This window comes from Aethalodelphis obliquidens, unplaced genomic scaffold (genome assembly GCF_003676395.1).
Source record: "Aethalodelphis obliquidens isolate GAN/ISIS:26980383/991018 unplaced genomic scaffold, ASM367639v1 scaffold4, whole genome shotgun sequence".
NCBI classification, from domain to species: Eukaryota; Metazoa; Chordata; class Mammalia; order Artiodactyla; family Delphinidae; genus Aethalodelphis; species Aethalodelphis obliquidens.
Window position 1 is genome coordinate 26,713,550 of NW_020837948.1, and position 25,191 is coordinate 26,738,740.

A 25,191-nucleotide genomic window follows, 5' to 3' on the forward strand; every position below is an offset into this window, starting at 1 on the left:
AAATGAGGTCCAGGTAAGCATAGAAAGTATGAAGAATGAAGCAGATATGAGGAAAAAGAAGTGAATGTTGAAGGGATGGAGACACTATACGAAGAGGCAGCAGTACACTGGGAAATGGCATTGAGTCTTCAGTTATGCGTGCATCATTCTAGAAATAAAGTCAGCACGTAATGAGCCCATAGGCTCTGATAATGGATAAGGAAAAATAATATGGGTTATCAGCTAAAAGTCACCAATTTTGGTCTTCTGATACTACTTTGAGGCCATTATCAGAAACAAACCTGATTTTTAAGAAAAGCCTGTATAGAATATCTTCTTTCTTTAAAGAAGTGCATCATGCCTTTAATCAGGTAGGACCAGCCCAAAGGACTCTCTCCCCGAGCTCTTCACAGTTCCCTGAAGGTACAGTCACACCGTACCCCTGAAATGTGAAAGCACTCTGAATTGCCTGTGTCAGGTTCTGAATATCCAATTGGTGTGCTTGGCCAATCTGCTCATAATTTCATTTCATTATATCTTAGATATTTTGTCTGGGACCTAGTAAATTCGACAGGGAATTCACTTCAGAAGAGGCAATGTGATAGTTTTAAGAAGTATAAACTTTGGAGTCAGACAGATAACCAGACCATCCTGCGCCACGGTGCTTACTGCCAGTGTGACCTGGCAGGTTATCGCTTTCCCCAGGCCTCAGTTTCCGTGGGTTAATAATGCCCACCTGGCAGGTTATTGTGAGAGTTGAGGACAATAAAGATAACATGCCCAGCTCATAGTACATACCTGTTAAAGGTCAGCTGCTATTGCTGTATGTGATTTTGTCTACTCAATGAAAGAACACATTAAATATGTTTTTATATTTTATATAAAAGCATATTAAAATCAATCAACAATAAATATATTTGTAAATTTATAAAACATTAACCTTAACCCTAAAACAAAGTAACTGTTTGGGGAGATAAATAATTAGATGAAAACAATTATACACATATACAAATACAAAAAGAACTGAACATAACGTGAATAGTGATCATTTCTGAGCAATGGGATTAAAACTAATTTTTATTGTATGCCTTTTGTTTATCTATCATTTCCAAAATTTTTACACTCAAAACAAATATATGCTATAATTATTTAGATATTTAATACATTTAAACATATTAATTTGTAATAAATATAGATACCTTTATATATATTATATATAAATATGGTAATATTTAGGCTATTCACTTTATAATCTGGGAAAAAAGGTTTTAAAGCCAGCTTTTTTTCAGTTTTCAGGTTATTGTCTCAAACAGAACAGGCAATTTCAAGACTGTCTCTGTCCTCAAGAAGAAGAAACCTTTTAGGGGGCTTCCCTGGTGGCGCAGTGGTTAAGAGTCCTCCTTCCAGTTCAGGGGACATGAGTTCGTGCCCTGGTTCGGGAAGATCCCACATGCCGCGGAGCGGCTAGGCCCGTAAGCCATGGCTGCTGAGCCTGCGCGTCCGGAGCCTGTGTTCCGCGATGAGAGAGGCCACAACAGAAGAAGAAACCTTTTAAGTTTCACAAGGTTGGGCTTTACCCCAACTTCTAGACTGATGGCAGCTTTAAAGCCTCTTTTTCTTCATGACAGTGACGAAATGAACAGGAAATTAATATGGCCACTTTTTCATACCTACACACACAAACTGGCTTTTAAGTATTCTGGTTGAATTCAATCAAACTTGCTATTTTAAAACAATAGTTTCTTCAGATTCAACTAGTACCTTTCTAATAATATCAGACTTTAAATTTTGATTTGTTTTCCAAAAATATGTTTACTTGTTCACAACATCCACGCAGACAGATTAGAGTGGCCCTCATACAGTAAGCAGCTCAGAGGATTTGGCAGGGATCCAAGATACAGCTCGCATGGACAGGGACATGCAGGTGACAATCACATCTGCCTTTCATGCTCCACTGCCTTTCAGGCAAATGGATCTACCCACAACATGATTTGATTACTGGTCACAGTCTTTGGCCAGGACTTTAAGCCACATCCAGACTCTAAACCATCTCTAGACCATGTGATATTCCTGACAGGTTACAGGAGAACAAATCTCAGCTCTGTTTGATCTAATAATTTGTCATCACAATAAGAATGGATTTAAGCAGAGTTAAGGGAGAATATTTTTCTCTTCTAAGAGTCAGGCACAACATATACCAAGCACCACTGAGAGTAAAGCAACATTCTGGATATTGTGAGAGGATAGTAAAGCAAAACAAAAACAAAAACAGAAACACTTTCAGGGCCTTAACCTGTCCTGTTCTTTTCTTTCACTTGTTTTCTATGGATTTAAATAATCTCTTAAGTGGAACAAAGTTATCGCCTGTCACATTAAAAAGTAAAAGTAATAAAATGAGACACTGTGTCCAGGACATAGAACCTGCTTCATCGTACTGAATGGTTCCCCACAGTGAGAAAATCTCCAAAGGTCAGCAAACAGTTTAAAGCTATTGCAATTTAATATCTGCCAAGGGAAAGTGATGGCTCTGAGCAAATATAAAGATCATTAACCCAAGACTTAATAACCATTCATTTATCTAAAAATATTTCTCAGTCAACATTATTGAATTTCCACTTTGTGAAAACACAAAGTGTGATCCCAAAGGGGCTTATAATTTAACAGAGAAAGAGGAGCACACACTAATACATTTAAAAACACAAACAACAGAAACATACAGACAAATAAAATTGCCCATAGTTACAGTAAAACCCTCTTTCTCAGTCATAATTTAATCCAGTGTTTCCCAAAATGTATTCACTAGTACAGTGAGAGTCTTCAGGGGAACAAAAAAATGTCCCTGATCAAATAAGTTTGAGAAATAGTTCAAAACCACAATGTCCTTGAGCATATTAAAGAATGAAAAGTCCTAGAGCAACGTTTAATATAACATTTCTCAAATCTGTTTAAACACAGAACCCTTCTTTGACCTTACAATTATTAACATCTGTGATGGTTAGTTTTATGTGTCAACTTCATTAGGCTATAGTAGCCTGTTATTCAATTAAACACCAGTCTTGATGTTTCTGTGAAGGTATTTGTAGATATCATTAACGTCTATAATTAGGTGACATTAAAGTATATGAGGTTACCTTCAATAATGTGGGTAGGCTTCATCCAACCAGTTGAAAGCCCTTGAGAACAAAACTGAGGTTTCCCTGAGAAAGAAGATATTCCACCTCAAGACTACAGCATCAGCTCCTGCCCAAGAGTTTCTAGTCTGCCTTCCTGCCCTACAAACTTTGGGCTTGCCAGCCTCCACATCACATAAGCCAATTCCTTGAAATAAATAAACAATATATAAATGAGTATTTATTTATATTTTATAATATTTAAAATATTACTTAAAATAAATAATCTTTAAATAAATGTGCATTTGTGTGCATGTGTGTATTAACTACTGGTTCTGTTTCTCTGGCAGAACTCTGATGAAACATCCCAAGGAACTAATGTTTTACATAACTTTCTTTAGGGCACGCAATAAAGTCCCATCTTCTACCTCAGTAAAATCGTATCTTCTACAGCATAACTGCAATCAGATACCAGAAGCCGTATGCCTGAACCCCACTTAATTTAAGGGACATAATAAATATTGTTAGCTGCTTCTCAGCATCTTTCCTACCAGCACCTACCTCCACCTCCAAGTTGGAAATGCCAGAGTCCTAAAAGTAGACCCTGACTAACACTAATCAAAAACTGTGCTCTCTTCCCCTTTGTTTCCATGACTTGTTCAAGTATGATGGTAGTACAGGCTTAAGTCAATTAATGCACTGATGCTCCTCAACCACGTTGACTGATTCTGCTTTATTAAGTGGTACAAGGAAGTGAAGATCCTTACTGTCCTGGATGATGATGGTTGGTTGCCAACATCAGGACTGAAACTGCTGCATTTTGCTACCATGAGGAAAGCTGGCATGAAGACAAGCCAACAAATATAGGAGGGCAATGCTGAAAGAAATGAAGAAAAATAAATGTGTTCCAAGTCAAACCACATGTAAAACCTGAACAACCTCTGGACTTTACTTATTTGAGCCAATTAATCCATTTCGTTGTTTAACATAATCTGAGTTGGGTTTCTTTTGGCACTCCGATATATGCTTGTTGAATTGCACCTGCATATAACAGTATCCTAACTAATTAAATTACAGAAGAGGTAAAAACTGAGTATATAAGAATATAAAAATCTCTGTTTAAGGATAAATGGACTGGGCAGGGCAGCAGAAAAGGGAAAAAAGTTTGCTAAATGATTAGGCCAATACAAGCTTCATGCTACCCAAATGTTCTGAGCAGATGTAAGAATATATATGTCTGGGTAAACCTCAAACATCAAGGCTGCTTAAACACCTTTGAAAATTTGATGAAAGCTATGGCCACTTTCCTCAGAAAAATGATTACACACGCAATATTTTGCTTTCAATTTCAGGAGTTTAATATAGTCCTAAAACATAGGCATAGAGGTCTACGGATTAAAGTTAGGAATCCCTGCTCTACATGGTGGCAGGAAAAACTGCCAACATTGATTCTTGTTATAAATAGATATTGAAGAATAGAACTAAAAATGTGCTTTGGCTGAACACAGGTTATACATTGTGAGAACCATTTGCTCCTGGGACCTGTGAGTACCATTTGTTCTGGGACTGATAACACTGTTCACATGATTATGAACACCCAATAGAATCTTATGGTAAGTTTTATTTACATCAGTAAACTTTGTTTATGAACGCTCAGCATTCCATGGCATGCAGAGCATGGTTATCTTATCACTTTTAAAAAGGTAAGGGAAAATTTATCAGCACATTGACAGGCAGTTAAGAGGTTTAAAAAGTGAGATCAGAGAATCAATTTGGGAGGTGGAAGTCTAGTGGAACTCACCTGTCACTTTTTAATGGAATTATGAGGATAAAAACCAGATTGAAGGGGCCAAAGTAGAAGTTATTTGAGAGAAATTTAAAAATGGCTGTGCTGACTCACGTCAGGGAAGGCATACTAAGAAAGGAAGATGAGATATAGCATTAAATATTATTAGTGTTGCATTCTTCAGCACAGGCTTAGATATAGGCATGGGAACAAAATAAGACATTGTTGCAATTTTCCCTGTTGTAGATAATGAAAATTTCTGTCATTTCTATCAACAATAAATAAAAATAGTTTTTCTTAGTTAAAGGAATTCAAACCTAACTTGACAGCCTATCACTGTAGTCAGCAAAACTACTGGGGTTAGGAAGAAAAAACAAGAATATTTATTTAATGCAAATCAGATGCTGGCAGCATTAATTGAAATTAAGAATAAATATCCAATATATTTCTGTTATAAATGACTTTTGGAATCAGTAGCATCCCCAGCTATAAGAAAATAGCCTTGGTCTCATGACATGTGCAGGCACCATAACAATACCTCCATGTAATTTTTCCAGTTCCTAAGTAGTGCTAAATATTGGAGTAATATATTAATTCATCTGCTCAAACATTCAATTTTCCTGGACTCAGGAAGAACAAAGAAAGCCTATTTATTTATATTATAGTTTAACATAGGTAGCCGTTTTAAAGTGGATGGGGCACTTACATATTTGACTAGTTTCTTTTTTTTTTTAACATCTTTATTGGAGTATAATTGCTTTACGATGGTGTGTTAGTTTCTGCTTTATAACAAAGTGAATCAGTTATACATATACATATGTTCCCATATTGACTAGTTTCTTAATGAGTTGTATAAGAATGAGAATTTCAGCCCCCAAAGACCAACAGGAACAGACTGCACTCTCACATGCATGCTAAGACTCTTAAACGTAATTTCAATACATTTAGGGACAGAGGTTTTTTTTACAAGGTGAATGAACACTGTCCAAAATGTGAAAGAAATTAAGTGTAAAATATCCAATGTTTAATAGTTTTGCTGCATTTTAATTTTTAAGACTACATCCTCCGCAAAAAAAAAAAAGAAAAAAAATGAAGCACAGCATACAAAATAGAAAATAGTGCCAATTTAAAAATCATAATCTGTAAGAGCTTCTTGGTGATTAAGGAATGTTGTATTCTGAAGTAACTCAGGAAAGCTCTAGGAGGAAGAGCTTGGAGTGGCTTAATTTAAGCCCTGGTTTCTTAAATGGCACTCGCGAGGGAAGGAAGTGTGTCACAGAGTCAAAGTACAGAAGGCCAAGGTTCTGGCCCACTTCTACTACTAACTAGCTTTGGAGAGCTGGGAAAGACATGTGCGTTCCCTTGGCTTGATTTTCTAAGGTGCTATCCAGCTCTACAGTTCTGAAAATCTAAGTAAGAATCTTAAGAATGGTGTAGATGTACACACATTTTAGTCATATGCACATTTAGCCACGATATTTTCAGTGTTTTTACAGTTTGACAATGCCACCAACAGTGTCCCTTTTTGAAAACAGGAGAGAACCATTATCTATGCCCCTCTCCCAGATATTTGCCTGAATCCTGCCTCATCCTCTCTGAAGCTTCAAAAGATGAAAAGAAAAGAAAAAAGAAGAGAAAAGACATGGTTGGCCTAGAAAGGAACAGGGATCACCACAGGGCTAGTAAAACTTTCAGTTATATTAACTCAGTCAAAATATAACCTATATCCTTAGCAAAGCAGTAAAAAAATCTTCCCTCTGACAGAGCCTGTGCAGGCACATGGGAATGAAACTATCTCAGAAGCACCCCAATCAAGGTGCAGAGGCAGGAGATCCTGCTAGCAGTACACCAGAGCTACAGAAGCAGAGTGTAAGATGGCCTTCCTCTGAGTCAGGCAAGGCTTTCCTGTGCTCACACGAAGAAGAAAAAGGTGTTCATATAGTAGACAAGGAGTGTATGGTGTGGAGGGTGTTCATTGGGGAAAAGACAGTGGAGGTGCTGCACACTGCACACTGAAATGGGGCAGCATGACAGATCCTACATGAGGAAAAATAGCTGGTTGGGCTGGAACCCAACATGAGAATGCAGGCTTGGTGAAGGTAAGACAGGAAAGCGACAGGAGCTGTTTTGAAAAGACCTGCTGTTCGTGTAAAAGGGTTCCACATCCTGGATGGGGTGCAAGAGGTTAAAAGATTCTAAGTAGGGGAGTGGCATAATCAGACTTGGTCTTTGAAAGGTCACCTTCCAAGCAGAGTGGGAAGTGGATGAGAGTAGAGACAATATTTAAGATACCAGTGCAGTACTCTAGGAAAGAGTTCCTAATTTATAGAACTAAAAGGACCAGGACCCCTGATTTAAAATATATTTAAGAGAGGTCACACCCAATGACTTTCATTGAATTGTGCAATATACATCATGCCAAGAACTTTATAATGCATGATCTCACTGAATCCTCATATTAAATTTATGAGATTATTATACCTCTTTTGAGACTCAGAATGGATAAGGGACTTTCCCAGGATCATATCTCTGTTAAGTGAAAGAATATGTCTTATTAGCAGGGGTGAAGGAAAAATCCAGAATGTCTCCCATGATCCTAGGTAGGGAGCCAAGGTAGATGGTGGTAACATTTACTGAGATGGAATACACAAATAGAGAAGCAGGTTTGGTAATGGCTGTTGGTTGGAGGTGAGTGGAAGATGGAGTCAGTTTGAATAACCTGCATCACAGTTGCCTATATGGTCTTCCAACAGAGAGTTCAGCAGGCCATCTGAAATGAGAGTCATTCCTATTATGAATTATGCACCTACAAGACACAGAAAGAGACCAACTACTGTCTAGAGCCTATCTACCTCCATCAAAACAAAAGAGAGTTTTTGACGTCACACCTTCCCCTTAAACACACATCTCCAATACTCTCCACTGTCTAAGCACAAGATTCCAGGGACAGCTTCTACCAGATTCAAAGTTTCTCACCGTCTAGTACATTCCTAATTGCATGATGTATGCTGGCAGTATATTTTATTTTATTTATTTATTTATTTATTTTTGCAGTACGCGGGCCTCTCACTGTCGTGGCTTCTCCCGTTGCGGAGCACAGGCTCCAGACGCGCAGGCTCAGCGGCTATGGCTCACGGGCCCAACCGCTCCGCAGCATGTGGGATCTTCCCAGACCGGGGCACAAACCCTCATCCCCTGCATCGGCAGGCGGACTCTCAACCACTGCGCCACCAGGGAAGCCCTGGCAGTATATTTTAAAAAGAATTTTGGAAAATGACTTAAGATATCCAATCATCTTATATACATATAAGAATTTATTAGCAATAAAACAATACCTCACAAATCTTCTCTACAAAACTACAAATAATATGTAGATATTCCTCCCTCCAAGAGGTGGAGCTTAATCACCCTCCCTCCCAAGAGTTGGTTATTTTAGCTTTAGCGACTCAGTTCCAAAGACTAGACAGAGTAGGGGAAGGGATAAGTAGTAACCGTACAGCAGAGAAATCTGGCAAACACCACTTTCACCAAGTGATGAAGGTTAAAATCATCAGAGATGTCAGGTGGCTTCGAGTACCCCGATAGGGTATGACAAGAAGGGCACTTCACCTCTGTGGTATTCTTTCCAAAAACTCACTACCCCAGTTAATCATGTGGAAAAATGACAGGCAAACCCAAATTAGGGGGCACTCTACAGGACACCTGTCCAATACTCCTCAAGACTGTCAAGGTCATGAAAAACAAGGAAAGACTGAGAAAGTGTCACATATCAGAGGAGGCAAGGAAACATGCCAACTAAATGCAATGTGGTTGCCTGGATTAGAGCCTGGAAGAGAGGGAGGACATTAATGGAAAAGCTGATGAAATCCAAATAAAGTCTGGATTTAATAGTAAAAAAATTTTATTATTATTATTAAAATAAAAAGTCTCATGCAGTATGTGCACAGTTTTTTTTGCTTAATAGTCACATAATTTGTCTTTTTAAAATCTTTGCAATAATCCTGTGAGAAAGGCACTAGTATTTTCATTCTACAGATGAGGAAAATGAAGCTCATTACAGTTTAAAAAAATCATTAACAATAGACAGCTAATAGGTACCAGAGTTGGAATGTATTTTTACACCACAGTTGCCACTGGGGGTTCTATTAATATCCGTTGGAATCATGGGTTCATTTTATATGGCCTGCAGCCCTGATTTTTATTCTCAGAGTGCCTATAGCCATCTCATATTCAGAATCTTGGAATCAGAAGACATTTCAAAAGACAGTGATATCCAATCACTTAGGATTGTGATATCTAATCACCTCCTTCTTTACAGAGAGCCATTCCAGAATTAATACCCCTTACCTGAATGACAGTCAGTAAGACACCTCCTAAGTCATCTGGTCTCTATTTTTTTCCCCTTTTCTCCTAGCCATTTGTATCTCATTAACACCTTTCTCAAAGTTTATTCATTTGTTTCTTAAGTGCTTCAAAGAAATCCCTTCACCAGAAAAGAGACTAAGACAATTAACAGCAGCTACTAAAGAAACGTATGATGAAACCAAAAGTCAAACTTTATTTTACTAGTTAGGTATCAAGTTAGAGAAATATATTCTTTATGCATGGCTAATACCGATGTCATTTTAATACAAGAAGTCTTTTTTATGTGATATGTTTTTATCAGTGTACACAGACTACAGCCTGCTTTAAAATATTCCTAATCACATCTGTTTTTGTTTTTTTTTCTAACATCCTTAAATGATTTCCAGGACTCTCTTATTTATTTCTGAATCACAGTCAAGTTGCAGTGATTCTGGGTCTGGTTATTTAACTTTCCAGTGAAGAATGCATTATTCTCAATAAAAAATTAATAAATATATGACAAAGTTAAAGTTGGCACAAATAAGATCTCAAAGCTACAAAATGATTAATATTCTCTAATTTTAGTGCTCTTCTTATAAGAAAAGCAAACTGTAAAAATTATACAGAAAGACCCATCTACAGCAGTTATTTTAAACTTCCCCAACTGTCCTTTTGTCTGAAGATATGGAAAACCTTAAGGTTATACCACACATTATTTTCAGTATGTGAAATACAAAAGAACAGCAGTCAGATATTTATAAATATTAACATCTCCTTTCTTGGACTGCCTCAAGCTCATGCAAAGTCATGCGGTATTTACTCCATGCCTCCATGTTGTCTGTTAGCTTCTCAATAACTGAGGAAACATGAACCTGATTCTTGAGAATTAACAATTTAAGATATAAAACTGACACAAACGATCAGAGAAGGCAATCTAGTGCTAAAGAAACACTGAACAAGTTAATAAATTCAAAAAGACCAACTAAATGTTGGTAAACTGGTGCTCAACAAATCACAAGCATCACAGGTTACTCCAGGTTGGAAACCGCATTTGGAACAAGCAGGTGAAAGTGTGGTCAGAGACCCAGAGGAACACTGGGTTCTTGGTCCTGAGAGAGGTGCATGACTCTATGAGTTGTGCCAGAATGTAGATCCAAGTTCTGATGGAAACATATGATTTTCAAGATGGGCCAAGTTTTATTTTTTAATAGCTGAGCTTCTAGTTGGCAACAAAAAAATCCTGTGCCAGCTGCTGAGGAAATAATATGCTGGGAGCTGGCAGGCACGGGCACTTGGAAAGCCAACAGGTATGGATACGGATGCACAGTGGATACCAAGGTGGTAATGCCAGAAGGCAGCTCCTAGATAAAGCCAAGGCCGCGCTATACTGCCTGTGAAGTTGGCCTCTTGACTGCATCCCCCAACATCTGGGAGAAGAACAATGGTGGGCATCTGGGAAAGGAAAAGTACATCACTTTCCTCAAGCTCTGCTTGCCACATTAGCCTAGATTAACTCAGGTTAGTTTCTGAGACACTGCAGGCAGATTCTGAGGTTGTGACCAAAGTTAGATAGATATTCAAAGTGGGGGAAGGGGTACATGGGCATCTTGGTCAGCTCAACTGCCATAGCAAAATACATTGGGGGACTTAAACAACAGACATTTATTTCTCACAGTTCTGGAGGCTGGAAGTTCAAGATCAGGGCACCAACATGGTCGGGTTCTGGTGAGAGCTCTCTTCCTGGCTTGCAGACAGCTGACCTCTTGCTGTGTCCTCATATGGCAGAGGGAGAGAGAGTATGCTCTCCCGTCTCTCTTCTTACAAGGGAACAGATCCCATCATTAAGACCCTACACTCATGACTTCATCTAACCCTCCCCCCCCCCCCCCGCCCCCTCCTCCAAAGACCATGGGGGGGGGGGGGGGGGGGGGGGGGGTTAGGGCTTCAACATAAGAATCCACGGTGGGGACACAAACATTCAGACCATAACAAGGGGAGATACAAAGAAAATGAAATGGACCTGGGCTCTCGTGGGACAACAGTAACAGGGAGAAGTCAGGTAGGGACAGAGAGGTGCTTGTGGGTTGAGGTGTAGCTAACTCAGAAAACAAAAAATAGCCCTAGGTGAGGAGTGACCTTCCTTCCATCCCTCAGCTCCATCTCTGCCCCCCTCTCTCCTATACACAATCTTTCTTTCACCATACTTCCCTGGCTTCTGTCATCAAAAATAGAGATGGGGACATACACATTTTCCAGAATAATTATTGGGCTGGCCAAAAAGATAGCTCAGGTTTTTTCCATACCATCTTACGGAAGTAAAAATGAGCAAATATAATAATGAGTACATGTCTCTAAAAGAGAGATTAGGCATTTAAAAAGTAGAAAATAAGAAAAAAAATTATTCAAGGAGCCTCCAACACATTTACAAAGCCTTTGGAGCTTAGAACCCTACTTACTCCAAAAGCTGCTCTGTCTCCTGAACAGGCAGTAAACAACTAAGGTAATCATCCAGAGAATTCAACTGGAAGAAAACATAGATGCACAGATGGTTGTGGCTAGAGAGTACCTTCAACAAAGATGATCTAATCACAGAAGGTCACACTATTCCCAGTTCATTCAGACATGGGGGGCTCTTTAAGACAGAGCAGCCTGATAAAAGACCAGAGACCCTAGCATTACAAAGGACTTTCAATTGCAGATGCCCTGCTGGTACAACTGACTCATTTACTCAACAGATATTTAATGAGTGCTCACTACACACCAGGCATTGCAATAGGTCTGGGGACACAGTAATGAACAAAGAGACAGAGGTCCTGCCCACAGAGGCTTACATTCTAAAGAGAAGGACAAAGACATTGAATAAGTAATTTCACAGTGTGCTGGTTTAGCAGAGGATATGCGTAGGAAAAACATCCTGAAGGAAGAGAGATTTAAGAGTGTGCTCATTTTCCTGCAGTTGTTCATCTAATTCTTCTAATATTTATTCATTCACTCGCTATTCCACAAACACTTATTAAGCAGTTATGGGGGGCAGCTAGTAAGCTGGAGAATGGGCTTAGTAATGGGGACAAAGGATGGATAAGATTCAGGGTTCCTCTGTCTGAGGAACAGATGCTCTGGTGGTGAAGGCCACAAAGCATTTACCTGTAAGACAATAAATGTGTGACATGGTATAAGAGCCGGGAGGCAGGAGAAACCTTCGGCTTATGGGGCAGGGTGACTCTCCTGGAGGAATTAGAAGGAGAAGGGCGTTTCAGGCCAGGAGAGTTTCATGCACAACACCATGGAGATATGAGGCCCATGAGGGGTCCCTTGAGGATGGCAGGTAAGAGAGGAGCACTGTAGTCTGACAACCTGGTCTTGAATCCCAGCTCTGCTCCCCTCCCCAGCTGCGTGAGCTTGGACAAGCTGCTTAACCTTTCTGAGCTTCAGGCTCCTCATCTGAAAAATGATGCTCGTGTTGATCACCTTGTTGTATTATTGAAATAATTAGCAATGCACATAAAAAAAAAAAAAGGAAAATCTCAACACCAAGTTCCTGGTAAATACTCCATGGTGGTAATTAGAAGTGGTGGGGAACAAGGCTGGCAGGCAAGTTGGAGTCAGAATGCTAAAAGACCCAAGTAAGTTGGACTAAGGTTTTTTACCCTGTAGCTACCTAATTTGGAATCATCATCCCCTACCTCCCACCTTGTATCCTGTCTGGGGCACGATATTAAGCTTAAGTGCCAACCATGGAGCTAAGTGTTTTTACATATGCGATCTAATTTCATCGTCAGAGCAACGTTGTGGTGGATATACTACCACAAATCTTCACTTTAGAAATGAGGCTTAGTGAGGTCTAGTGTTATGCCCAAAGGGACCCAGCCATCAAGCAGCAATTTAATCCTTCTTGTTTTCCTGCCTGCACCCTGCACCTTCTAGCTCAGCTTCTGGCTTAGCACCTGCCTGGCTCAGCAGTCCTCCTTCATCTCCACTCTCAACTGTCCAGAATGCCCTACTTGCTCCCCCAGCCTCAAAGCTTTCCTGAGTAGCTGCCTTGCCCAACTGTCCCCTTGGGCTGCGGCTCCCTGAGCATCACTCCCCTCCACCATCTGCCAGCTCAAGCCGGGACTGGAGCTCTGCTGCCCCCTCCTGGCCTGGGCCAGAACCTCATCTGCTCCCTGGGGCCCTCAGCTCAGTCCTGACATTCCATTTCCTCAGTACCTCAAGATTTGAAAGAACTGTACCATTTGCTGTGAATTATCCTGACAATTTCCTCAGACTTCCACTCTGCTGATGTGGCATACATACATATGACAAGCTCTGTTTATTACTATGTGTTTAATTCGCTTCTAGATACAGGTTACAATCAGAACTCAAGTTTACTTCACTGAACATTTTTATTACCTTATGTGTTCACACTGAGGGAAAAAGGAGAGGAAGGACTCACTCGAGTCCCATAGGAACCACTAAAAATGTTTCCACTCACACAAGAAAGCTTCAGAGGCTTATTATGACTGAACACTCTAGGCCAGGCTGATTTACTGAATTATATAATTTGAATTTGGTTACATTTAATAACATAGTCTTATTTTCTCCGTGCTTGTCCTAACAGGGAGCTTTGAAAAAATAGGTAAGATTAACTTGAATGAATAGGTAGCAGTGCATTTATATCCTGTTAAAGATAACACTTGGACTGACTAGTTGTCACAACTAAAGAACAATTTTGTATGTCTGTGAAAGTCCCACATGGACAGTTGTCACTAAGTTAAAGAGTCACTAACTATCCCTTCAAGATAGTACAAGAAGTAAGGCAGACCAAGCTGAAAAGTACAAGAGGGACTTCCCTGGTGGTGCAGTGGTTAAGAATCCACCTGCCAATGCAGGGGACACAGGTTTGATCCCTGGTCCGGGAAGATCCCACATGCCACAGAGCAACAAAGCCACAACTACTGAAGCCCGTGATGAGAGCCCGTGTTCCACAACAAGAGAAGCTACCGCAATGAGAAGCCCACACACCACAATGAAGAGTAGCCCCCGCTCGCCACAACTAGAGAAAGCCCACATGCAGCAACAAAGACCCAATGCAGCCAAAAATTAAAAATAAATTAATTAATTTAAAAAATTAAAAGTACAAGATTCTGTGCAATGCAAGTAAAAGTCCCTACTAAACAGTCCATGAAGACTGAAAGTAGGAAGAAATCATTCAAATACTGCATTATAAGTAACAATAAATGTGTAAACATAACTACAGATTTGTTATCCCCTACTCTTGTTTGTTCTGGTTTGTAATATTAGTCAAATTCTGTCTATAATCATGACAAATCAAAGAAAGTACACTTTTAACGAAGAATGCTACCACAAACTAGTAAAGAAAACAGTTAAGAGCAAGTCACATGTATTACTTTTTTAGCAGACCATTCTGAACAGAGTGTTATCTCTAGTCTAGTTTTTTTAAAAAATATTTTTGCACCAAAATTTTGGTGAATTTTTCAAACATATCACCCTGAAGCATGACTTAAGAAGTAATTAACTGATGATGATGCATTTGTTAACCAAGTTAAACTCAGCATCCTGGCACTAATGCTCACAACTCTCCAACCCCTGCCCACCAAACACTTCAGGCAAATGCAGTCAGCTGCTTAAGGCAGCAGGTGACAAAATTTACCATGAAGTAAGTTAGGTATTTTGAAATTGAGGTTCTTGTCTATGAATTTTGGGTTCAACAACAACGAAAAACAAAATTCATTTAACCCTCTGCTTGATGGGCAAACTGTATTCCTTTTCTCTTTTTCTTTACTCTGCCGTATGACTTTTTTGGTTACAATGGCAGTTATGTTCTTATCAAAATCTTTCATCAGGCAGTCTCAAAATGCATAACAAGTGCACATATGTGCCCACTTCCCCTTTCTGCACAAAGTCACACCTTGCAATATGATTTCTGTCTGCATTTTGATCTATGTATTTGCTTTAAAATCATTTTCATATAGCAAAATGTTAGTATTTAAATATAAGTAAAAAACTTATTCAGTAACCACTCAGAACTACCATTCTTTGATCCAGTAATCATCAAATAAAATGTTTTGAGCACATGCTCCCAAATTGTGTATACTTATGTACCTATAAATGCAATACATATGCTATTGAACCAATATGTAATGTTCTTTTCAAAACATTTTAAAAAAGCAAAAATTAGAAAAAAAAATATGTTCTTCTAGCATCCCATTATACTATGCAACCCCTGGATATGAACATCTCACTTTGGAGACCTCTGCTCTAGTTAAGATATGAGTGAATGCTTTAGTTAGCTCTAAACTCTATTCAAACTAAGAAAGAATAACTTTTCATTAAAAAAAATGCTTATTTAAACAGTCTCAACTTAAAGGACCTTAATTAGTCCACCTGTCATATGTGTATGGCATATAGAAGGATTATTCAACATGCAGATAATATATTAGTAAACAGAAAAATGAATTAAACTTTACTAATTAGAAGCAAATCTTCATTGATTTAGCATATTACTTTATAATGACTGTCACTTCAAATATAATAGAAGAATGAGCAACTTGAAATCTAATTATTATACACAAAACAAATGACCCTCCAATAGTCTTTGAATGTGAATGCTGATAATAGTATGGAAATTTAACTTAAACACACTTCAAATAAAGCTACTTCATTTTCAGAAACATGAATGATGATTGGAGCTAGCCAACGTGCTACGTAGGTTAAGAACTGCAACTGATATAGTTTCAACAGATGTAGAAAAAGGATGAGAATGAACTTAAAGCCTGTGCCCACTGGAAAAACTAATATCAGGTTGACATGTTCAAAGTAAAAGGGAGATTAAAGGTAATTCCTTGAATAAATGAAGTTTTGAGATCATTTTAACCTGAAATTCTTGTATAACTGAGGAGGAGTAGAAGTTTACCTTGACTGATCTAGGTCAGGGGTGAGCAAACCTCCGGCCAAGGGCCTAATACAGCAGTCACTTATTTTTGAACAGTCCACAACTTAAGAAGAGTTTTTACATTTTAAAATGGTTTTTAAAAATCAAAAGAATGTGATGTGAAAATTATATGAAATTGAAATTTTACTGTCATAAAGTTTTATTGGAACACAGCCATGTGCATTGGTTTCTGCATTGTCTATGGCTGTTTTCACTCAATCATCAGAGTTGAGAGTTGCCACAGAGATCTGCGGCCCACAACACCTAAAATAGTTACTGTCTATCCCTTTACAGGCTCTTTACCCGGTGTAGGTAACTGATCTTAATCCCTTCAATCCCACACTTCCCCTTTTTATTCTAGTCTAGAGTGCTGCAGGGTTTCTTTTTTCTTTCTTTTTTTTCAACCAACATGGTAAGTTCTCTCTTACCCACCCCCCTCACTTATCTACATTGTGAGTTAGTGTCAAGTTCTGAGTCCCACATCTTTAGCCCAAGACAAAGCTGCTTCTATAGGCACCTTTTGTTCTCATAATGGTTTCTTTCTCTTTATCTATAATTTTGGTTTTCGGTTGATACTAACTCAGTCATTTTTTTTTTTTACAGGCTTTCTTTGGTCTGATAATCAACCTACCCTCCCAACCTTATCTGTCATTACAATGTTCATGCTTTGTAAAGTCTGAAAAATAAAATGTACACCCCACATTCTTCTGCCAGGTTTTTTTTTTGCCTTTTTCTTTAGAATGTATTTTCCATCTGGAATGCTCTTCACCAAAGCTCTACCTTGTTAAAATCCTGCCAAAATTCAAGATCCACCCCTCCCAATGAAGACACCTCAATCTTCCCAGTCAGAATTATCACTCTGTTGTAAAGACTGCTGTAATTCTCATTATCTCCATCCGGTATTAGTTTTATTTATTTATCTATCTCATATTAGATTAATTGTTGGTGCCTTACAAGTAAACTATACATGTGGAGGCCAAGTAGTGTTTTATTTATCATATTCATTCATACTCTGTCCCCCTCACCCTGCCCCCTACACCATAAATTGCCTAGCTCATAGTTATTCAAAGGATCAGACTTGTAACAGAGAGGACATTAAGTGGCATGAAGACATGGAATTAAATAACAAGAAATCAAAAAATGACAACATCATTCTCTTTTCAATTATTTTCAATCATCTGATTACATCAAGAAGAAAACCTCAATTTGTGCCACTATGGTTTTAACTTTGCTAATCTTTGATAATCTCCCTTTTTAACAAAGAGAAAACAATTCTCAGGCTTGGGGCCTTCTGGAGGCAAGAATTTCTAGCTATGATTTAGGAAAAATGCTTTGTTCTTATTGCCTCTATTTATGGGATGAATACTGGTTTTCAATTTAATGAAAATAAGTATTCTCAGTAAATAAATTTAGGTTAACAAAAATGAGGTGATTTAAACAAAAATATTAAGCAAATTATAGCACAGATGGTATGCATATACAACAGAAATCAACAGTAATACACAAAAATGTCAGAAACATTTGGTTGTAGCAGATAATCAATAAAGCCAAATGACTTTATTCCATCAAACTCCTTGTTAACCATCTACATAACTAAAAGAAAATCATGTAAAAGACTAGCTTCAAGCTTCTGAGACAGTGGTTCTCAACAGAGGAGGGTGTGACACTTGATAACGTCTAGAGACATTTTTGGTAGTCACAATTGGTGGGGGTGGGGTGGCTGGGGGAGGATTGCTTCTGGCATCTAGTGGGCAGAGGCCAGGGACACTGCTACACATCTTACAATGCACAGGACAGCCCCACATCAAAGAATTATCTGGCCCCAAATGTCTACAGTGCCAAAGTTGAGAAACTGCTCTGAGAGAAAGAGCAAGCTTTACAGGTACTACCTTTTGCCCATCATTATAAATCATCCTCTATGCAGCACTCTGTCCTGATTTGATCTGCCACTGATAAGATTGCTGAGGAAAATCTCCCACACAAACCTTTCATTATTTTACATCACCCACACAGCCACTGCCCTCCATTAGCAATTAGAATTTTAAAATAGACTGCACTGAAGAGTACATGTCCTTTATATGCTAATACTATGCCATCAATATTTAGATCTAACTTCCTAATTAAACCATTGGAGTTATGAAATTTTCAGATTTTCCTGCACTATCAAATAGATTTTTAAAAGTAATTAAGGTAAAGATTAATACAATTTGAGTAAAACTTTGATTCTAGCTGCTATTGACTTCATGTAAAGTTATTCTTTGACTTGAACTATATGGTTCATTGACTCAAATAATATATTTTGCAGAATAAACCTGACCTTGAAATTTTTAAAATTCAGTATTTTTTATTAGATGTTAGCTTTCATGAAAGGGAGTCTAAAGAGAACTACTTTTTAAGCTAGCAAAAAAAAATCATTAACATAAAACAACATAACAATTAGTAGTTGAAACAGTTTGTTTGGCTACCACTCAGTACTTTATTCTCAAAAGTATTATTGCAAACACATAATCCACACAGATGTGTCTGAGGGTAAAGCATTTACAAGAAAGGTCTTTGAAGCTATTTTGTGGTTAGTGTTTTTGTTCTCTTTCTTTCTTTTTTTTCAAGTAAAGTTCACCAGAACAACTTAGAAGCTGATAGCACCTGTGTCTTTTTATTTTTTATTTTTCCAAATTAGGAGTTATTTTTACCCTTGCAACAGTATTTAAACATGGAAAAATAGTGCATTCTTAAATTAATGAGCCTATCATAATCTTCACTTGACTTTAAGGCTCTTTACAATGAGAGTATTTTCAAATTTAGCATTTACTATGTATTAACTTTAGTGGTTGGCATAGCTTGGAGGCATTTCATGCTTTTAAATTCAAGTTGATTTAACTCCTAATTCTGACATGCCTGTGGTAAAATGATAGCAAAGGTGAAACTGAATCCCTTTCATTTCAGAGCCACAAAGCACTCTGCCAACAGAAAAGCAGCATTATTTTCAATACCAACAAGCTACAGAGGTGGCAGTTATCAATACTGCCAAGAAAGGAAACCAGTGCTGAGAGATTAAGAGATGGTCTTAAGATTAAGAGATTAAGATCATGGTCACACACGTCAAACATGTCACCAGATTTCCCTTTCCTTGGGGTCCTTAGAACTGAGATCATCACATCAGGACCCACAGTGCCTGGCCCACTTTGTTATCATTCATTCATTCTCTTCAAAATCATTTGTTGAGCACCTGCTGAGTACTGAGTACTATGCCAGGCAATGAGCACACAAGAGTGAACCAGCCAAATCTACAGACACTGCCTTCCAGAACTTGTAGTCAGTGTTGGTGCGAAGAGCCTGTGCAGCCCCAGTTTCTGTTCTCCCAAATGCAATCTCACCTTGCTACTGTGTCAACTGCCTGAGAAGAGAATCAGGTGCACAGAGAACAAGAGAGGGACTGAACAAGTATACTTTAAATTCCTAGTGAGATAAAAAAAAAAAAAAACAACATCATCCCCAAAAGAGCTTAAGATACCAAGTACAGTGCGTGTGGCAGGAGATCCATAGCCAGCTGTGGGGATACGCTGGATAGGCTGTGGGGCCCTACAGGACAGTGTGAGGGAAAGACCAAGAGCCCAAGAAGCACTGGCTAAGAACGGCTCAGGAACGGACTTGAACAAACGGAAGGAAGGGAAAAGGGAAAAGAGAGGATCCGATTCCTCCCCAGCCAGGAGCACAGGTTGGAGCCCTCCTTTCAGAAAATGCACACTTTGCTGTTTCCTTACAGGAAGCATTTGCTGACCATTATGTGGGAACAAAGTTACATGTTACCGAGTGGACTACAGCCCTGCTCAGGCCTCTGGATTCCTCCACTCCACAGTGAAGGTGCTCCTGGTCCAGCCTCCTGAACTGCTCAGCCAGTCCAGAATACACTCCACTCAGCAGGCCTCGTGGAGAAACCAGAGTTTTTCCAACAGTGTTTGAAAAGGGAAACCCAATAATGTTGGAAGGAAAGACAGGGGGATTTTTCTTTACAGAGCTATGCAATCAGTCACTACTCAATGTTACCAATTGGTCTGCATGGCATCTTTCGAAAGGAAGATACTCATACTCATACTTTAATCTGGCATACACAGATTTACGGCCTAAAACAGTACTTTTCAAACTGAATCACAACCTACTAGTGGGATGTGAAATCACGTAGGTTCAACCAATATTTTTAAGGAACTAGAATAAAATTAAACAGCACAGAATAGGAAATATTAGAGTACACTGCTGGTAATAAAAATAAACATTGTTTTATGAAGCTTTTATTTCCATTTTATATACACATATGACTCACTATCTAAATTTGTTTCCTGAGCAAGAACACACATAACAAGGGATCCTATATAATTATGCTTAAATTAGGTTGCTATATAAGTTTTTTTTTAAATTGTGAATCAAGTTGGGTGGTGGGCAGGTACTGAAAGTCATCAGCCTAAAGAAACTATAGTGAAATGTAATGGAAATTAAAAAAGAAAAGATTCCAAAAACTCAATTTCTACACTGAAAAAGAGAGCAAACCTAAGTATTTCTCAAAATACTTTAATTCTGTGATTTTCACACTTTTATTCTTTTGTCCTAATTATCTTTCATTTGCTTCCCTGAACTTGTGTGTGTGTGGGAATACATCTGATTTTGTTACAAACATTCTTTCAATCTCATACAACAGATAGAAACAAAAGGTGAGAAATAACTGAAGAGAGAACATGGGTTTGGATGCACAGGGCCAAATCATCACCACAGAGCAGCCCAGGCCAAATCCTGTCCCTCTGTTTGCCAAACCACCCAGAAGAATCTAGACCAGAGGGAGGGTCCCTTCTCCCTTGGAAAAACCTTTAAAACACCAATTTCTCAAATCACTGGGCAAAGGACCAACCACTCTTTAAGATATGGCGTCCTGAACAGGATCACGGTCAATTTATTTTTTTGAGTAGAATTGAATTTGTTGTAAACTTGATTTTTGTAAACTTTTAAACAAATTTTATAAACATAGCAGTATTTTCAAATGTGGTTTTTGGGAAAATAAATTAGTTTGCCTGAAACTCTTAGATAATTCCTTTCAACACCCTTCGGCCCCTGCTTCAGTCCCTGCTTCAGCTCCTGCCTCACCCTCATCCTGAAAAAAGAAAGCTATCACATCTACCCTGGTCTGAATGGATTGGTGGATTGGTGCTGTCAGTACCATCCAGGGGATTCAAGTGGTTACAGCCTTGGGAATTTTGTTCCCTGAAATCCCCAAATACATCCTCAAGCTATGTTGCCCTAATGGTCATTTGTCCAATTTTCTTGAATTCAGGAGTCACTAGTTTACGACACGTAATTGTAATGGATTACTCTATAACTTAATCTATACTTGATCTGGAGAGAACTGTCTACATCCTGGAACTAACCACAATGGCACCACACAACACTAGGGGCATTGTTCTCTTACTCTTAATAACAACTGTGTTACTAATGAATTAAATATTTTGGCTTTAGAGTCACCACTGGCAGGCAGACTTGGCCCAAGACTGGGAGTAAAGAGAGTAAAGACTTGAAACCAATCGACTGAGCCTCAACTTTATCACTTGTGAGGAAGAAAACTTGTCACTCAGTCAATATCTACAATTATAATTTTGTTGCATTCTCTGGCTTTATAGATTCTTACTAATGGTATTTGTAACAGAGCTGCTTTATGTTTTAGGTTTATTTTGTTGAAAAAAAACCAACTTTGACCATGAAGTGATAATATTTCTCAAAGTCTCAACCAAATGGAATAAGTATGCACCTCACCAATTCTGCCATCTACAAAGAACTTACCTAATATACATGAATACTGAAAAAGAGGACAGAAGTAACAATTTTAAATCTCTTCTCAAAGTATTTTAATTCTGTGATTTTCATGGTAATCAAATGATTAGCTAGCAGAGTGAGAGTCTTAGCAATATATAATTGATTTATATTCACGCTCCAAAATTTAGTACAAAATATAACAAGCTGTTTTAAAAAGTATAATAAACTCCAAATTCCTTAGGTTTTCCCTATGAAGTCTACCATCTTGTATATATACACAATTTGTAGTTTATCTATTTTTCTATCCATTTTCCCATTCCTTACATTAAAGGAAATTTCTTGAGCTTCCTGAGGGCAAAGCTTAATCACAAAGATAACGTGTGCTGATGGTAAGTCATAGCCAATTAGGAGCATCTAAGGTAAACGTTACTCAGAAAGCAGTTAGATTTGGTGTTGAGACAGTCCCTGGAGTACCATCAGGCACTTCCTCTACTAGGTGGCAGTTTCTAAAACTCATCAATTTTAAGTAGATTATCACTTTAATCAGAAGTTTACACTGTTCCACTGCAGCTCATCATACAATTATGTAGGCTTCAAACCTTACAAAAGGAGATATTTCATTTTCAACCTACTAGGGAATGCATACTACAGCAGATCTTCAGATGAACATTGAAAAACTTGATCAGAACAGGATGTTTATGTATGCATTATTCAATGCTCAAATATTCTGAAACATTTTAAAACAGTGGCAACTCCTAAATTTTCATTCAGAAGTTTTGCTTTTCTTCCACACCTTCTGCACTCAGTGAGCCATTAATAGTAGTGGCAATTCGGAGGGGAAAAGTGGCCCTTACAGTCCCACTAGGTACCAACATCCAGAATCCCACACTGTAGTCTCCAATGCCATGAAAAATAAAATGGCTGTTAGCTAAACTGTTTCCAGCAAAAAAAGAATGGAAAATAAAATTGCAAAGAAATAGTTAAGTACAGAAGCTTCAACCTGTTAAACGCTGAAATTACATCTTTAGATTCCCTATAATAAAGGGCCTGGTTCTAAAATGAGTGTTGAAAAGAAGTCCCTTACCTATGGATAGCAGAAAGGAAAAAAGGAAAAAGGAAGGAAGGGAAAAATATTTTTCAATGGATAAAAATATGAGAACATATGGCATCATTCACATGGCAAAACCACTACCTGTTTGGATCTTCACAGAAGGGATGAGGAACATTTCTATAACCCCAGGGAGGTGGTTTTCTGCATACATAATTTAAACAAATCACTCCAGCACATGAAAGAAGAGCCGCAGAACTCTTCTCACTAATTACCACCCCAAGGGCTGCTTTTTCTTTAAAGCCACACTAGTTCATTATTCTGCCTTCAACTCTCTTAAATGATTCATTTCCCCTTCACTCCTGAGCAGACTCTGCAGGGAAGCTAGTGTTTAAGTTTAATTTCTAGTGCCACTTGCTTTGAAGAGCTTGATGAGGGGAAAGAGAAAGAATCTAATTTAATAATTCTGTCATGATTTGGAGAGGCTCCCTCCGCCCCCCAATCCAAAAAATAACTAGACAAACAGGACCCTCTGGCAAGATATAATCGTGAGCAAAGACACCAGTTGGGAAAGCAGGGCCCACGTGCGGTGGGAGCTATCACGCAAGGGAAGTGGCAGGCGGTGAGGAGGAGGGAGAGTGGGAGAGAGTCGGGCTGCTGCTAGCAGCTGCACCGGCCTGGGCGCTCCCGGGGAGACCCGACTCGCACTTGCATGGTGCTGAGCTCTCTCCCAGAGCGGGTAGAAACCAGAGGGCAGTGAGGCCGGCTCCCGCATCCTCAGGAGCTGTCGCTGCGAGAGGGAGAGCGCCCGCTGCGCGCCGCGGGCTTCCCCAGAAGCCCGAGCCCGCGCACAGGGCGCCCGGCTCCACCAGGTCCAGGGCGCCCCCCAACGCCCCAGCTCGCCACCCCGCCCCCTCCGCCTTACCGTCCCAGCTCCGACTCCACCTCGAAGAAATCGCTCAAAGCATCCCTGTTGGAGCCGTCGATCCAGTAATCCGGGATGAGGCTCCCGGCCGCCGGGGCCACACTGGCGGTGACCGAAGAGCAGGACGAGGCGGAGCACGAGGGCACCGTGACTTTGAGCATCTTCGCGGCGGGACTCCGGAAGCCGCCGCCGCGGTCGCCACCGTTGCCGGAGCGAGAAGCCCCGCCGCCAGTCACCGCCTGCGAACGCAGGAACGAGAGGTGGCGTCCTTCAAACACACGCACACACCCACGGCCGCCTCCCACGGCGCCGTCAGCCGCGCTCGGGCTGCGGTTCCCTTTCTGCACGCTCTGGCGGGAGGGTGGGCGGAGAAGGGGCCGAGGAACTGGGAGACGGTGTGGAGGGAGAACCCCAGTCGCCGCTGGCGAGAGAGAGGAGGCGGAGGCACTGCAAAGGAGAGTGGTTCCCTCCCCCTTCGGTCCTTCCCTCCCTACCTCCCTCCACCGTGCCTTTCCAACCCCCCTCCCTTTTTTTTCCTTTCTCCCTCTCTGGCAGTGGCTGCGGTGGAGCCAGCTAGGGCGCCTCCGGATGCTGGAGACTGGGGAAGGCACAAGGGCCAAAGCATCATCCCATGCTACCTCCCGCTGGAATCGGGTGCCTGGAAGAGACCGAGCGCACAGGGACAATCGCTCCGAGTGTTGAGCTCCCAGCGCGCTCTGGGAGCACATGGGTCCGGGTGGCCAGCAGGATGGTGAGAAAGGGACCTGGCTGTTGCTGGCGCAACTCATCTCTCCTTGAGCGCGTCTAGGTGGCGAGCCCCTCCCACCCAGCAACAGCTAACCTGCCATCCCTTGTTCCTCCCTCTGTCAAAGGTTATATTGACAGCCGGGAAGGGTGTCCTCTGGTCGCCGATCCTCCAGGGCTCCAATGCCCAGAGCCAGTGTAAGCTGGAGGAAAGGGAAGTGCCTGGGTCCACGGTGACCTGACTCACCTTTGAATGAAGTCTTCAGTTGTAATAGGTGCTGCCGTGCTGCTGCTGGCACTGCATCCTGTGGCACTTTTGGAGTTCCTGGAAGGGCAGGTATTTGCTATGTCTAGTTGACTCCCAGCTTCTGAAGGCTAGCAACAGAAGTGACCCAGAGAATTACAGGTTTGGAAGGGCCCTATGGAATCCAACTAGTCCAGCCCTCTGCCTTAAAGCAGGACTTGTCATCATTCATGACAGAGAAGACTGCTACATTTAAAGCTCTTTCCTCTTCCCAAGAGATGTGTCCC

At 40.0% G+C, this 25,191-nt stretch overlaps 1 protein-coding gene across 2 annotated transcripts in view; it reads right to left on the minus strand.

Moving 5' to 3' along the window:
* The window catches only part of CAMK4 (calcium/calmodulin dependent protein kinase IV), a 227,456-nt gene extending 203,164 nt beyond the window's left edge, over nt 1-24,292 (minus strand). Inside the window, exon 1 of one of the 2 annotated variants that reach the window (XM_027100159.1) lies at nt 23,917-24,292. In XM_027100159.1, coding sequence (XP_026955960.1) covers nt 23,917-24,077 — 161 coding nt within the window. In that variant the 5' untranslated portion in view covers nt 24,078-24,292. The remainder of the gene's footprint in view (nt 1-23,916) is intronic. The other variant, XM_027100154.1, reaches the window with a different exon arrangement.
* Nucleotides 24,293-25,191: the final 899 nt, after the last annotated feature.